This window comes from Pleurodeles waltl, chromosome 4_2 (assembly GCF_031143425.1).
Source record: "Pleurodeles waltl isolate 20211129_DDA chromosome 4_2, aPleWal1.hap1.20221129, whole genome shotgun sequence".
In the NCBI taxonomy this organism is placed as follows: domain Eukaryota; kingdom Metazoa; phylum Chordata; class Amphibia; order Caudata; family Salamandridae; genus Pleurodeles; species Pleurodeles waltl.
The window spans coordinates 447,455,218-447,472,242 of NC_090443.1; the positions used below are offsets into that span (position 1 = coordinate 447,455,218).

The following is a 17,025-nucleotide window of genomic DNA, read 5'->3' on the forward strand; positions in this document are numbered from 1 at the left end:
TTGAGAAAACAAATTTGCATTAGGCTTTCATATTATAAAGGTCAGCTTGCTACTTTGAAGTAAGCCATCATTTGTTTTAGTGACAGCGGCATACCAGCATAGTGTCAGTCTTACAAAGTCTGGTACTGTTACTAAAAGGAAACCATGCTTTCAACGGGTTACTTCTTTTCGCCACACAAGTTTTATAGAAGTTACTCATTTTGCAAAATTGAAGGCAAATAACTATTAGAACAAGAAGTAAAATACACTGATGCTGTTTATTTAGCAAATTCTTTTGACACTTCTTCAAAAGTGTGTTCAATAGAAAAAAATAATTTCAACAACTCAGTCTGTCATATCCTGGAAACAAAAGTCTGAATAGTGTTCCACAAAGTATTCCACAATGTTTAATTCAGAGCTCCTATGTGTTTCAAGTCGTGTCCAGGCCTCCTGCAGCAAGAACATGTTCAAAGGATCATGGTTAACGCAGTTCACCTGGCAACAGCAACTTTTTTATTTTGACACCGCGTGCCTGATGCTGGTCAGCAATACTAGTGTCCACTGGATCTGTGGAGCATTTGTCTGGTTAAACCTCGTCTCAGGAAGGCACTCTGAGCTTTGAGCTCCCCAACAAAAACTGAAGGGTCCGATCCACCAGCCAGGCAAGGCAGAAATCAACAAAGAGAACTTGTGTGATCACTATCTTAAACTGAGAAACAACAGGGAAAACAAAATTGAAAAGTCCAATTAGATCATAGCTATTACTGCCCATAAGTCAAATGTAGCAATATTATTACAAAATATTACAACTGGGAATGTAATGTTCATTGACACTTGCACATTTCACAAAGCATTGTTAGACAACAGGATTTAAGCCAGCGCGTTAACAGTTTGTATACGCTTGTTTCAATACATGGTATCAAAGACTCACCAAAATTCTAAAACAGTACATTCAAACAATGTAACCTAAACTTTAATAATTTGCACACTAATAAAATCACATTTACACAAAGCCTCCTAATCACTCAGCATTCCCTGGCAACTTCACAATAGATGAATCAAAACCAACTGTTCCTTAACTTAAGTCACACTTCTGTTGTGAGTTGAATATTTGAGAAACTTGTGCAGCTGATTGGTTCTTTGAATCAGACATTACTGTTGTAAAAATGTGCTGCCTGCTTACCACCAAGACATGTCTGCCCTTGGAAAATGTAAAGATACCATACTCAGCAAACCTGGTCACTAGTGTCTTTTGAAAGTAGTAAGTAATTTTGAGCTCATCAAAAAAAAAAAAGTTTCTTACCTATATTTTCGGTTCTCCAGCACTGGTACCTTTCATAGACTCACATGCCTGAAGTATTCCCAGTAGTCAGGCTGGGAACCCTTGGTAATCAGCATACCATTATACTCAACATTGAAAAATGCCATAAACTACATGCAACCAGTCCACTTCATTGTGTGGCCTGAATTTCAACTAATCAGGCCCCAGTACCCTCTTTTGCCTGAGAGATGCTTCCAACTGCCAAATTTTCTAGCTTGTGACCGTGCATGCAACGTAGAGGAGAGCCTCATGAAAGGGGAGGAGCCCCATGCGAATCTATAAAAGACAGGAATGCTTGATAAGAAAATTAGTTACTTAATTGTATATGCAGTTCTCTAGTACTGGTACCTTTCTTAGGTTCACAAGAGTGAATCATTCACAAAGTGGGAGTCCCATGGTATAAATAAATAGCAGTACTGAAAACGTACATAGAAGTCAATGTTAAAGGACCTTCACTTTAACAGCTTGTTCACATAATTTGAACAGAACTAAAGTCCCGCCAATCAGGCAACAGCACCCTTTAAAACCTGCATCCACAGAGGCTCCAATCCCTCAGATTTTAAGCACAAGTGTGATATAATACTGAGGGGACATAAGGGGACTCTCTATGGGGAAGAGGGTGGGACGCATGTGAATCTATGAAAGGTACCAATACTGGAGAACTGAAGTTACTACTGTGTGAGCTATGTAACTCACATTCTTCTCCAGTATTGGATCTTTCATAGACTCACATGCTTGAATCAGAATAGTAAGCAGTTACTGTAATTATATAATTTTTATAGCATAAGCACAAGTTGCAGATGGTGGGTAACAATCCATAGAGAAAATACCCATATGCAATTAAACAGACATGCTATACAATTAAAATATGTAAAGATACATAAGCAAACAGATGAAATCAAAGGAGGCTCCCCTTATTGAAATAGATGGCTTAGTACTTCCTGTCCAACAGCTGTATCACTGAGCTGCACCAATTCCAGGCAATAATGCTGCGTGAATGTATGGACACACTTCCAAGTCGCAGCACAACATTTTCTCCAGAGGCATTCCCGCAAACAAAGCAGTTGTAGTGGTAACTCCCCTAGTTAATGGTGTCTTTGTTTTCTCTGAGCGGCTTGCCAGCTTTGAGTGACAAAACTGGATTGTGTCTGAAATCCTTCGAGTGATGGTTGCATTTCTGACTGGAGCCCAACAGTTGGTCAGTTGTTATAAACTGTTTAGTGGATTGTAAGTAGAATCTTGGGCATCGTTTGATATCTAGTATATGTAAAGACCTTTCCGCTTGTGATGTCAGAATTGGGATGAAAGTCTGTAATATTATAGGCTCACTGAGGGTAAAATTCGATGGGACCTTGAGAATGAATTTTGATTAGGGTCTGAAAATTACAGAATAGTCCATTAAGCGCAAAAAGAGTCCTTGAGCTGTAAAAGCCTGTATCTCACCCTTCTGGCCAAAGTGAGCGCTAGAAACAAAGCAACCTTCCATTTGAGCAATTTGTGGTCTGCTCTGTGAATGGGTTTGAATGGAGTCTTCAAGTTGAGATATGTAGGAAAGTGCCTCTTTTTGTCATAGTTAATCCCACTTTTTTGCCTGATACAAGATGTGATTTCAACTGAAAGTGCACATGGTTTCTGCTAATCAGGTCAACAGTGCCAGATCTCTTTCCCAAAACTGTACAACTGTTTCCCCAATTAGCAAAAGTGCTTATTCTTTAGGACCCTGTGTAAGTCCCTAGTAAATTGTACCCCTGATACCCAAGGCTCGCAGTACTAAAAAAGGGCCCAAGGGCTGCAGCATGAATTGGGATACCTCACCAAGCACATGCCAGACTCCCATTGCAAGCTGCATGTCTTGGTACAGACAAAAGTGAAAACACGACTTGTCACACATCCTTGTATGCCATGTCCCTTACCACTGCATGTAATATTTGTAAGTCATCTTTCCAGCGGGCCTGACATCCCTAAGGCAGAGTGCCTAATATTACATGTGAGGGCATGCCTGCATGAGCAGATATGCCCCTGTGCAGGTCATTTCCATTACTGGCAGTGCACGTGACCAGAGAAGCCATTTTAAACAATGTACTGGACTCTGGTGTAAACGAGTTCCCCAGCTACATGACGACTCCACTAAAAATAGGGATTTTTGGCATTAAACATCTTGTATTGAAAAACCCACATTGATTACAGTGATGGATTTATCAATACATGCTCCCAGAGGGCACCTTAGATGTGCCCCCTGAAAACCTACCAGTCTATGGCATGCTTGCTGACTAGTTTGTGCCAGCCTGCCACCCAAGACACTGTTATGACCTCCTAGGGTGAGAGCCTTCTGCTCTCAGGAGGCTCAAAACAAAAGCCTGTCGGGAAAGAGGGTGTAACACCACCTCCCACAGAATGACCTGCTGATTAACCTTACTAAGGTGACAAGCATCAAAGGCCTATTGCCTCTGAAATGCAATCACAGGAGAGGAAGCCGACCCCCTTGTCCAGAGCTCTGTTTGGCGCTTGAGAGGTGGGAAAATTAGCTGATTAGGTAGGCATGCCACCCTCAGGCTAGTATAACCCCTAAGGTGCGCTAATCCGAGGTGAACACAATTTTTCAGAGGGAGCCATCTTTGTGATGGCATTCCTAGGAATTCTGGGCCAGGGTTAATCCCACTTCCCACAGGAAGTGGTCAAATAGGGGCATAGTGACCCCCAAGGGTCAGTAGCCCATTGGCTACTATGCAACACTCCCCTAACACCCCTAAATTCAGCATTCAGGGAGGACCCTGCCACCAGAGAAGCAGATCCTGAAGACCTAAGAAGTCCAAGGACACTGAAGAGATGCAAAATCAAAGGGGAAAGGAAGCAGCTGGCCTAGGATACAAACCCTGCTGTCTGCATCCCTCTTTGAAAACTGCCTTAAAGTCAACTCAGGAGGACTGTCTACCTTTGATAAAGAACCAAGATCTCCGCGAACAATGGACCTATTCTCCTACAAACTCCAAAGGAAGGACTCTGAGGGCTTCCGAACCACCAAAACCTCACACTTGAAGCCATCACTGCACCAGTCACCTACTCCCAAGTTGAAGTGGGCCACCGGTGTCACCAAGGCCTCCCAGACCTTCAGAGTTCAAGCCCATTGTGGTTTCACCTCTCCTGGACTCCCCAACAACGCCTGCAGCCTCTCTACCGCGACTGCTCTGGTAAGAAAAACCCAATGCCACCTCTGCACCCGTTGCCCCTGAACCGCGGACGAGAGGACCAAAGGTGCCCTCCTGTGCCCAAGCATCATGAATCCTGAGCCCCACTGATGGTTCAGCCCGACGGACTTCCTACCCAGAGCCTGCAGCCATTTTTCCACAGAGGCCGAACTCCATTGGAAAGCATTGGGCACCCAAAGCCATTTTGCACCCAGACTCTGGTAGTGTACTGCTAGTGCTTCCTTGAACCTTCCCCACCACTCACCTTAGCTCCTGGAGATTGGTCTTGTAAGTAGCTGTACTATACCTATTTGCAGAACTTGTTCTTCCCTCCATAGGATAACATTCCGGAACTCAGAAATTACACGAAGTGCCCACTTATTAAAGTGAAAAGAATTTACATTTAAAAACATACCTACCTGAACTATTTTTCTGTGATGCCTACACATATGGAAAATGTTACTTACCCAGTGTACATCTGTTCGTGGCATGTAGTGCTGTATTTTCACATGCTTTGCTCAAGTCCCCATCTACTGCTCGGAGTGTTACAAGTTGCTTTTCTTCAAAGAAGGTTTTGGAGTCACGGAATCAAGTGACTCCCCCTCTCGGTAATGCTGCGCATGTGCATAGAGTTCTTTGTTTGATTGTTTTACCGCAGGCGGGTGAAGTAAAGTGTATATAAATGTATATGAAGATATATAGTAAAGAAATTAGATGTCCATGCGATGTATATGGAAAATGTCACTTACCCAGTGTACATCTGTTCGTGGCATGAAGTGCTGCAGATTCACATGCTATGCATAGCTCTTCCGACATCTAGTGTTGGGCTCGGAGTGTTACAAGTTGTTTTTCTCCGAAGAAGTCTTTTCGGAGTCACGGGATCGAGTGGTGACTCCTCTCGGTTCCATTGCACATGGGCATCGACTCTACTGTTAGATTGTTTTCCTGCAGAGGGTGAAGGAAGGAGTGAGAGTATAGAAATACAAAGAGATGTCCATGCAAATGTAAATGTATATGGAAAATGTCATTTACCCAGTCAGTGTACATCTGTTCGTGGCATGTTCCACTGCAGATCCACATGCTGTGCACTGTTCCTGCCATCTAGTGTTGGGCTCGGAGTGTTACAAGTTGTTTTTCTTCAAAGAAGTCTTTGAGTCACGGGACCGAGTGACTCCATCCCTTTCAGCTCCATTGCACATGGGCATCGACTCCATCTTAGATTGTTTTCCCCACAGAGGGTAAGGTAGGAATGATAGAGTGCGAATAGTAAAGATGTCCATGCAATGGAATAAATATGTATGTACAAAGTTGAAGTAAAGGAATGTTTGTTTACATATGTACAATTTCTAATTGCAACTCAAACGGCTGCAGGCTCCCGGGGAGGTGGGAGGGCGCATGTGAATCTGCAGCGGAACATGCCACGAAGAGATGTACACTGGGTAAGTGGCATTTTCCGTTCGATGGCATGTGTAGCTGCAGATACACATGCTATGCATAGACTACAAAGCAGTAATCCTCCCCAAAGCGGTGGTCAGCCTGTAGGAGTTGAAGTTGTTTGAAATAATATTCTTAGTACAGCCTGTCCTACTGTGGCTTGTTGTGTTGCTAACACATCTACACAGTAGTGTTTGGTAAAAGTATGAGGTGTGGACCAAGTGGCTGCCTTACAAATCTCTGTCATTGGTATGTTACCTAGAAAGGCCATTGTTGCTCCTTTCTTTCTAGTGGAGTGTGCCTTTGGTGTAATGAGTAGTTCTCTTTTAGCTTTTAGGTAACAAGTTTGTATACATTTCACTATCCATCTGGCTATGCCTTGTTTTGATATAGGGTTACCAGTATGGGATTTCTGGAATGCGACGAACAACGGTTTAGCTTTACGAAATGGTTTAGTTCTGTCTATATAGTACATTAGAGATCTTTTTATATCTAATGTATGCAGTGCTCATTCTGCCATTGAGTCTGGCTGTGGGAAGAAGACTGGGAGTTCCACTGTTTGGTTTAAATGAAACGGTGAAATAACTTTTGGTAGAAAGTTTGGATTTGTCGGAGAACAACTTTGTTTGTGTACTTGTATAAAGGGTTCCTAAATAGTGAAAGCCTCTATTTCACTAACTCTTCGTAATGAAGTGATTGCTACTAGAACTGCCACTTTCCAAGTTAAGAAATGGATCTGGCAAGAATGCATGGGTTCAAAAGGTGGACCCATGAGTCGTTTAAGTACAATATTAAGATTCCACAAGGGTACTGGTGGAGTTCTTGGAGGCATGACACGATTTAGTCCTTCCCTGAAGGCTTTAATGACTGGTATTCTAAATAGGGATTTTGTGTGTTTAATTTGCAAATAAGCCGAAATTGCAGTGAGGTGTATTTTGATGGATGAAAAGGCTAGATTTGTTTTTTGTATGTGTAGTAAATAACCTACGATGTCTTGTATGGACGCATCTAACGGTGTGATGTGTTTTGCTTGGCAGAAGAAGACAAATCTTTTCCATTTGTTAGCATAGCAATGCCTGGTGGTAGGTTTTCTTGCCTGTTTAATGACAACCATACACTCGTTTGGAGTCTTCAGGAGTCAGATTGCTAGATTGAACATTGCTGGATTGGGTTGTCTGATCTGCTGTTTGTGTTGCGTTAACAGATCTGATCTGTTTGGGAGCTTGACGTGAGGTACTACTGAGAGGTCCAACAGTGTGGTGTACCACGGTTGGCGTGCCCACGTTGGTGCTATAAGTATTAGTTTGAGTTTGTTTTGATGCAGTTTGTTGACTAGAAATGGAATGAGTGTGAGAGGGGGAAAAGCGTAAGCAAATATCCCTAACCAGTTGATCCATAGAGCATTGCCCTTGGACTGAGGGTGTGGGTACCTGGACACGAAGTTTTGGCATTTTGGTTTGTAGCGAACAGATCCATGTCTGGCGTCCCCCACTGGTGAAAGTGTTTTTGTAGTACCTGGTTATGTATTTCCCACTTGTGAGTTTGCTGGTGATCCTGACTGAGATTGTCTGCTAATTGATTGTGATTCCCTGGGATGTATTGAGCTATTCAGCGAATGTTGTTGTGAATTGCCCAATGCCACATTTTTTGTGCTAGGAGGCAAAGTTGTGATGAGTGTGTTTCCCCTGTTTAAGTAGTACATTGTTGTCATATTGTCTGTTTTGACAAGAATGTGTTTGTGAGCCAGAGGAGGTTGAAAAGCTTTTAGTGCTAGAAAGACTGCTAGCAGCTCTAAGTGATTTATGTGTAGCTGTTTTTGCTTGTTGTCCCGCTGTCCTTGTACACTGTGATTGTTGAGGTGTGCTCCCCACCCAATCATTGATGCATCTGTTGTGAGAATGGCGTGAGGCACAGGGTCTTGAAAAGGCCGCCCTTTGTTTAAATTTATGGGGTTCCACCACTGAAGCGAATAGTGTGTTTGGCGGTCTATCAACACTAGATCTTGGAGATGACTGTGGCTGCGACCATTGTTTTGCAGGGCACTGCTGTAAGGGCCGCATGTGTAACCGTGCGTTTGGGACAATTGTGATGCATGATGCCATCATGCCTAGGAGTTTCATCACAAATCTGACTGTAATGCTGATTTGGTTGTATTTTTAGTACCATGGTGTGGAATGATTGTACCCTTTGTGGGTTTGGACTTGTAATCGCTTTTTGAGTGTTGAGTGCAGCTCCCAAGTATTGCTAAATTTGGGATGGTTGCAAGTGTGATTTTTGGTAATTTATTGAAAACCCTAGTGTGTGTAGGGTATCTATTACGTAACACGTGTGATCTTGACACTGCTCTCAAGTGTTGGCCTTTATTAGCCAATCATCGAGATATTGGAATACATGAATGTGTTGTCTCCTTATGTATGCTGCTACTACGGCAAGGCATTTTGTAAATACTCTGGGGGCTGTTATCCCGAAGGGTAATACCTTGAATTGGTAATGTTTTCCTTGTATAACAAACCTGAGGTATCTTCTGTGAGATGGATGGATGTATGGGTATGTGAGAATACGCATCTTTTAAATCCAGTGTTGACATGTATTCCCCTGTTTTAATAATGGGATTACATCTTGTAGTGTCACCATATGAAAGTGTTCTGATTTGATGTATAGGTTGAGAGTCCTGAGATCTAATATTGGCCTTAGTGTTTTGTCCTGTTTGGGGATAAGGAAGTACAGGGAATAGACCCCTGTTCCTTTTTGATGATGAGGTACTAGTTGCTATGGCTTGTTTTGTTAATAGTGCCTGCACCTCTGTTTTTAACATTGTTAGATGTTGCGACGATAGTTTGTGCGCTTTTGGGGGAATATCTGGAGGAAAATGTGTGAATTCTATGCAGTAACCATGCTGGATAATTGATATTACCCATGTGTCCGTTGTTATGTTTGACCATTGATTGTGGAACATTTCCAGTCTTCCTCCCACAGGGGATGTGTGTTGAGGGAACGTGATGGCAAAGTCACTGCTTGTTGTTAGTGGCTTGCTTTGTAAGTTGGAATTTTCCCCTGGATTTGGGAAATTGCCCTCTGAATGACCCTCAAAACCCCCCTCTTTGATACTGTGATTGGTATGAGGGCTTTGTCTTTGAGGTGGATGGTTATGATGGCTGTGGCCTGAAACACCCCCTATACTGCGGTTTTCTAAATGCACCTCTGTATTTGGATGAGTAAAGCGCTCCCATCGCTTTGGCTGTATCCGTATCCTTTTTCATCTTTTCTATGGCTGTGTCCACTTGTGTGCCAAATAGCTGTTGCTGGTTGAATGGCATGTTGAGGACCCTCTGTTGAATCTCCGGCTTAAAACCTGATGATCGAAGCCATGCATGGCGTCTAATTGTCACTGCAGTCTTTATTGTTCTTGCAGGAGTATCAGCTGAATCTAATGCAGACCTTATTTGATTATTAGTTATTGCCTGTCCCTCCTCTATTATCTGCTGAGCTCTTTATTGGTATTCTTTGGGGAGATGTTGAATGATGTCACTCATCTCATCCCAATGAGCTCTGACATATCTTGCGAGGAGGGCCTGAGAGTTCGCTATGCTTGTGACGCTACCCTCTTTCCTGCCGCATCAAACTTTTTACTCTATCTGGAGGGGGTGCATCTCCAGATGACTGCGAGCTGGCCCTTTTCCTCGCCGCACTGACCACTACCGAATCTGGGGGCAGCTGCTGGGTGATAAATACAAGGTCAGAAGGTGGTGGTTTATATTTCTTTTCGACCCTTGGTGTTATGGCCCTTCTCTTAACCGGCTCCAGAAAAATCTGTTGGGCATGTTTGAGCATGGCTTGGGAGCATGGGTAGACTTTGGTAAGATGTATGTGTGGAGGACAAGGTATTAAAAAGAAAGTCGTCCTCTAGTGGTTCGGTATGCATGCTTACGTTGTGGAAAGCAGCAGCCCCAGCCAAAACCTGTGTGTAGGAGGTGCTATCTTCAGTTTGGGAGGGTTTAGACAGATAGCACTCTGGGCTATTGTCTGACACAGGGTAATTGTAAGGAAATTCCTCCTTGGCATGGTTACCCCCTGAATTTTTGCCTTTGCTGATGCCAAGTTATGATTTGAAAGTGTGCTGAGGCCTGCTAACCAGGCCCCAGCACCAGTGTTCTTTCCCTAAACTGTACCTTTGTCTCAACAATTGGCACAACCCTGGCACCCAGGTAAGTCCCTTGTAACTGGTACCAAGGGCCCTGATGCCAGGGAAGGTCTCTAAGGGCTGCAGCATGTCTTATGCCACCATGGGGACCCCTCACTCAGCACAGACACACTGCTTGCGAGCTTGTGTGTGCTGGTGGGGAGAAAATTACTAAGTCGACGTGGCATTCCCCTCAGGGTGCCATGCCAACCTCACACTGCCTATGGCATAGATAAGTCACCACTCTAGCAGGCCTTACAGCCCTAAGGCAGGGTGCACTATACCACAGGTGAGGGCATAGGTGCATGAGCACTATGCCCCAACAGTGTCTAAGCAAAACCTTTGACATTGTAAGTTCAGGGTAGCCATAAGAGTATATGGTATGGGAGTCTGTCAAACACAAACTCCACAGCACCATAATGGCTACACTGAAAACTGGGAAGTTTGGTATCAAACTTCTCAGCACAATAAATGCACACTGATGCAGGTGTACATTTTACTGTGAAATACACCCAGAGAGCATCTTAGAGATGAACCCTGAAAATATACCTGACTTCCAGTGTGGGCTGACTAGTTTTTGCCAGCCTGCCACATGGGGAGAGTGCCTTTGTCACTCTGTGGCCAGGAACAAAGTCTGTACTGGGTGGAGGTGCTTCTCACCTCCCCCTGCAGGAACTGTAACACCTGGCGGTGAGCCTCAAAGGCTCACCCCCTTTGTTACAGCGCCACAGGGCATCCCAGCTAGTGGAGATGCCCGTCCCTCCGGCCACTGCCCCCACTTTTGGCAGCAAGGCCAGAGGAGATGATGAGAAAAACAAGGAGGAGTCACTGGCCAGTCAGGACAACCCCTAAGGTGTCCTGAGCTGAGATGACTCTTACTTTTAGAAATCCTCCATCTTGCAGATGGAGGATTCCCCCAATAGGATTAGGGATGTGACCCCCCTCCCAACCGGGAGGAGGCACAAAGGCAGTGTAGCCACCCTCAGGGCTACTAGCCATTGGCTACTAACCTCCCAGACCTAATCACATCCCTAAATTGAGTATTTAGGGGCTCCCAGAACCAAGGAAGATAGATTCCTGCAAACTGAAGACGAAGAAGGACTGCTGACCTGAAGCCCTGCAGAGAAGACGGAGACACCAACTGCTTTGGCCCCAGCCCTACCAGCCTGTCTCCCCACTTCGAGAAAAACTGCAACAGCGACGCAACCCACAGGGTCCAGCGACCTCTGAAGCCTCAGAGGACTACCCTGCATCTGGAAGGACCAAGAAGCTCCAGAGAACAGCAGCCCTGTTCAACAAACCTGCTACTTTGCAACAAAGAAGCAACTTTTAAAGACCACACGTTTCCCGGCGGAAACGTGCGACTTTCCACTCTGCACCCGACGCCCTCGGCTCGACCTGCGGAAAACTAACTCTACAGGGAGGACTCCCCAGAGACTGCGAGCCCGTGAGTAGCCAGAGTTGACCCCCCCCGAGCCCCCACAGCGATGCCTGCAGAGGCGATCGATCCAGAGGCTCCCCCTGACCGCGACTGCCTGCTTCAAGGAACCCGACGCCTGGTAAAGTCACTGCACCCACAGCCCCCAGGTCCTGAAGGAACCGAACTCCAGTGCAGGAGCGACCCCCAGGTGGTCCTCTTCCTAGCCCAGGTGGTGGCTACCCCGAGGAGCAACCCCCCCCCCCCCTTGCCTGCATCGCTGAAGAGACCCCTGGGTCTCCCATTGAATCCTATTGCAAACCAGACACCTGTTTGCACTCTGCACCCGGCCGCCCCTGTGCCGCTGAGGGTGTACTTTCTGTGCCTGCTTGTGTCCCCCCCGGTGCCCTACAAAACCCCCCTGGTCTGCCCTCCGAAGTTGCGGGTACTTACCTGCTGGCAGACTGGAACCGGGGCACCCCTATTTCTATTGAAGCCTATGTGTTTTGGGCATCACTTTGACCTCTGCATCTGACCGGCACTGAGCTGCTGGTGTGGTAACTTTGGGGTTGCCTTGAACCCCCCACAATGGGCTACCTTGGACCCAACTTTGAACCCTGTAAGTGTTTAACTTACCTGTGAACCTAACCAATACTTACCTTCCTCAGGAACTGTTGATTTTTGCACTGTGTCCATTTTTAAAATTGCTTATTGCCATTTTTGCCAAAACTGTACATGCTATTGTGATGATTCAAAGTTCCTAAGATACCTGAGTGAAATACCTTTCATTTAAAGTATTGTTTGTAAATCTTCAACCTGTGGTTCTTAAAATAAACTAAGAAAATATATTTTTCTACATAAAAACCTAATGGCCTGGAATTGTCTTTTGAGTGTGTGTTCCTTATTTATTGCCTGTGTGTGTACAACAAATGCTTAACACTACCCTCTGATAAGCCTACTGCTTGACCACACTACCACAAAATAGAGCATTAGAATTATCTCTTTTTGCCACTATCTTACCTCTAAGGGGAACCCTTGGACTCTGTGCACACTATTTCTTACTTTGAAATAGTATATACAGAGCCAACTTCATACAAGGTTCTTCAAGAGGGAATGCTTGTATTTCACTAACTCTTCTTAAAGAAGTAATAGCTACAAGCCTGAGTCTGGCACAAGCACCCCGAAAGGCAGAAAAAAATGAAGGTTCTGACGGTACTACTAGTTCGATGCCAGATGTGAAATGCGATTGGAACAATACCGACGAATAAGGTTTTCTGTGGTTTTCCAAATCGAAATCTCGGAGCGAAAGGAAACGCATCCGAACCCGACTGCGGAAAGAAAAACAAACAATAGAGTCGATGCCCATGTGCAATGGAACCGAGAGGAGGAGTCACTTGATCCCGTGACTCTGAAAAGACTTCTTCGAAGAAAAACAACCTGTAACACTATGAGCCCAAACCTAGAGGTCAGAAGAGCTATGAATAGCATGTGTATCTGCAGCTACACATGCTATCGAACACATTTACAATATATTGTACTACAATGGCTACAGGCTCCCGGGGAGGTGGAAGGGGGCATGTGAATCTACAGCACTACAAACCACAAACAGATGCCACTGCACAGACATAATTACTTACCCAGTAGACATGTGTAGCCATAGATACACACATGATTTACATGGACTATAAAGCAGTCCCCTCCAAAGTAAGCGGTGGTTAGCCTGTAGGAGTTGGAGTAGCTTGAAATAATGTTATAAGTACTGCCTGTCCAACCTTTGCTTGTTGGCGAGATAACACATCCACACAGTATTGTTTAGTAAATGTGTGTGGTGTAGACCATATGGCAGATTTACATATGTCTGCCATTAGTATGTTCCCTAAGAATGCCATTGAAGCTTTTTTGCCCTAGTGGAATGTGCTTTAGGAGTTAATGGTAACTGTCTCTTAGCTTTAAGAAAGCATGTTTGAATACCCTTCACTATCCATCTGGCTAATCCATTTTTTGGAAACAGGATTACCTTTGCGAGGAGGTTCTGAAAATGCCACAAAGTTGTTTTGATTTCCTAAAATCTTTTGTTCTGTCTATATAGTACATGAGAGCTCTTAACATCAAGGATGTTTAGAGCTCTTTCAGCAACTGAATCTGGCTGTGGAAAGAACACTGGTAATTCCATTGACTGATATGAAAAGGTGAAACTACCTTTGGTAGGAATTTTGGGTTTGTTCTGAGAACTAATTTGTCTTTATGGATTTGAAAGAAAGGTTCTTCTAAAGTTAACGTTTGAATTTCATAACTCTTCTTAAAGGAGTTATATTTGCTAAGAAAGCAACCTTCCATGATAGGAACTGTAGAGCACAAGAATGCATGGGTTCAAATGGTGGCACCATAAAGGCTTTTAGAACAGGAACCCTAAATAGGGAAATATGTTGTCTGTTTTGTAGATAAGCAACTATAGCTGGTACATGAAACTTAATAGACGAATATGCAAGATCTGCTTTTTGTAAGTACAACGAATAGCAGATGGTATCCTGTACTGAAACAGTAAGTGGATCAATATTTTTGGGTTGACAATAGTAGGTAAAACGTTTCCATTTAGCACTGTCTGGTTGTGGGTTTGTGTGCTTCCTTTTGAATATTCATATATTAAGATGGAAGTTGTAGACAGCCAAAATCTGACTTCAGAAGCCAAATCGCCAGGTTGAGTGTGCTGGGATTTGGGTGTCGAACTTTGCCTCTTCTTTGAGTCAACAAATCTGGTCTGTTTGGCAGCTTATGATGTACTACAGACAGGTCCAATTGTGTTGTGTACCAATGTTGACGTGCCCATGTGGGAGCTGCGAGTTTCATAGTGAGTGAGGTTTGTTTCATCTTTATTATCAGAAATGGAATGAGTGGGAGAGGTGGAAAAGCGTAAGCAAATATCTGACCAAATTATCCCTAGAGCATTGCCCTTGGATTGAGGGTGCGGGTAACTGGATGCAAAGTTTTGGCATTTTGAGTTTTCTTTTGTGGCGAGAAGGTCTAGGTCTCGGGTTCCTCACATTTTAAAGTATTGTTGAATTATTTGTGGGTGAATTTCCCATTCGTGGACTTGTCGCTGCGTCCTGCTTAAAAGGTTCGCTAGTGGATTGTATATCCCTGGGGAATACTCTGCCACTAAATGAATCTGATTGTGAATCACCCACTTCTAAATTGTCTGTGTCAAAAGGGACAATTGTGCTGAATGTGACCCCCTCCCCCCTGTTTTTTGCAGATAATCCATTGTTGTCATATTGTCGGTCCGTATCAACACTATCCTGTGTGTGATTTGTGTCAGAAAAGCTTCGAGTGCCAGGAATACTGCTAGTAATTCCAAGTAGTTTATATGATAAGTCTGTTGGTTTGAGTCCCATTCCCCATGCATAGTGAGGTTGTTGAGATGAGCTCCCCAACATATCAGTGATGCATCTGTTGTGATAGTGGTCTGAGGCACAGGATTCTGAAAGGGCCGCCCTCTTGATAGGTTGGTGTAATTCCACCATTGCAGAGAGCGGTGAGTCTGGTGGTCCAACAACACGAGATCCTGAATTTGACCCTGTGACTGAGACCATTGTTGGGAAAGGCACTGCTTTAGTGGTCACATGTGCAGTCTTTCATTTGGAACTATGGCTATACATGAAGCCCTTCATGTGTTGTAGTTGAGATATTAGATTGTGAAATGCTTGAATCCTTACTGGGATTGGATATGCTAACCCCGACTCAGTGTTCAGAATTGCTCCCAGATAAGGCTGTATCTGTGACGGTTGCTGGTGAGATTTGTGGTAATTGTTTGTGAATCCTAGACTGGGTAGGATATCTATGGTATATTGAGTGTGTTGTTAACAAATTTGGTTTGTACTGTCTTTTATGAGTCAGTCTAGATAAGGGAAGACCTGTATGTGTTGCCTTCCGATGAATGCTGCAACCACCTCAAGCACTTGAACACCCTTGGTGCTGTTGTTACTCCAAATGGTAGTACTTTGAATTGGTAGTGCTTTCCTGCTACGACAAATCTTAGGTATTTGCAATGTGCTCGATGTATGGGAATGTGGAAATGGGCATCTTTGAGGTATAATGCTGTCATGTAATCCGGTTTTTGTAGTAGGGGAATAACGTCTTGCAGAGTGACCATATGAAAGTGTTCTGAAAGGGTGTATAGATTGAGGGGTCTCAGATCTAAAAGTGGTCTTAGAGTACCATCTTTCTTTGGTATCAGAAAGTATAGTGAATATGCTCCTGATCCCTTTTGGGATATAGGTAGTATCTTCTATGGCTCCTTTGAGTAGTAGTGATTGTACCTCCTGTTTTAGTAGAGCGAGCTGTTCCTGAGAAAGTCTGTGAGAACGAGAGGAAAGTTTGGTGGAGTGGAAATTAGTTCTAGACAATAACCATGTTGGATAATGGACAGAACCCACTAGTTTGTAGTGATATGAGCTATTGTGGATAGAAATTTACCAGTCTTCCTCCCACAGGAGATGCGTGTTCTGTGGGGAAAAGTAACAAAGTCACTGTTTGAGGTAGAGGAACCTCTGGAAGTGGATGGTTTGCCTCTTCCGCTAGTGATGGATCCTTTGTAGGAGCCTCTAAATGATCCTCGTGTGTAGATGTGTGAGAATTATTTTTGTTGGGAAGTTGCGGTTTCTGTGGCTGATGCTTTGAAGCCCCCTCTAAACTGTGGTCCACGAAAATTTCCTCTGGTGGATGTGGTATATAATGCACCCAATGCCTTAGCGGTCTCAGAATCTTTTTCAAGTTTGTCTATAGTTGTATCAGCTTTTGGGTCGAATAGTTGTTCCTTGTCAAAGGGCATATTTAAGACCGCTTGCTGTATCTCGGGTTTGAACCCTGAACATCTTAACCAAGCATGTCTTCTAATAAGTACAATGGTGTTGGCTACTCTAGCTGCGGTATCAGCTGCGTCTGTAGCAGATCTAATAGCATTATTAGATATTGCTTGCCCTTCTTTGACTATTTGCTGTCCCCTTTTTTGATGCTCTGGTGGAAGGAACTGGAACAGTTGTTTCATCCCGTCCCAGTGGGCGCTATCATGTCTAGTTAGGAGAGCCTGTGAGTTTGCTATCCTCCAGTGATTTGCAGCTTGTGAAGCTACCCTTTTACCAGCATCTATCTTCTTGCTCTCTTTGTCTGGAGGAGGAGCATCTCCTGTGGACTGACTGTTGGCCCTTTTCCTTGCTGCACTAACCAGTATTGAGTCAGGTGGTAAATGAGCTTTGATGAACACTGGGTCTGAGGGTGCTGGTTTATATTTGTATCCACTCTATGAGTGATCATTCTGGCCTTCGCTGGTTCTTTGAAAATGTCAGATCAATGTCTGAACATTCCTGGAAGCATTAGAAGACACTGATCTTTTTTGTGAGTAGATGCTGTGTCAAAGAGGAAATCTTGCTCTGTATGATCTGTATGCATCTGAACATTATGATAGGCAGCTGCTCTGGCTATAACCTGGTTATATGCAGTAGTGTCTTCTGGT

At 44.1% G+C, this 17,025-nt stretch overlaps 1 protein-coding gene across 1 annotated transcript in view; it reads right to left on the reverse strand.

Annotated features, from left to right (window-relative positions):
• Positions 1–238: 238 nt before the first annotated feature.
• Positions 239–17,025, reverse strand: part of ATP13A1 (ATPase 13A1) — a 381,010-nt gene continuing 364,223 nt past the window's right edge. The window contains exon 26 of the mRNA XM_069231770.1: positions 239–688. Coding sequence (XP_069087871.1) covers positions 578–688 — 111 coding nt within the window. The 3' untranslated portion in view covers positions 239–577. The remainder of the gene's footprint in view (positions 689–17,025) is intronic.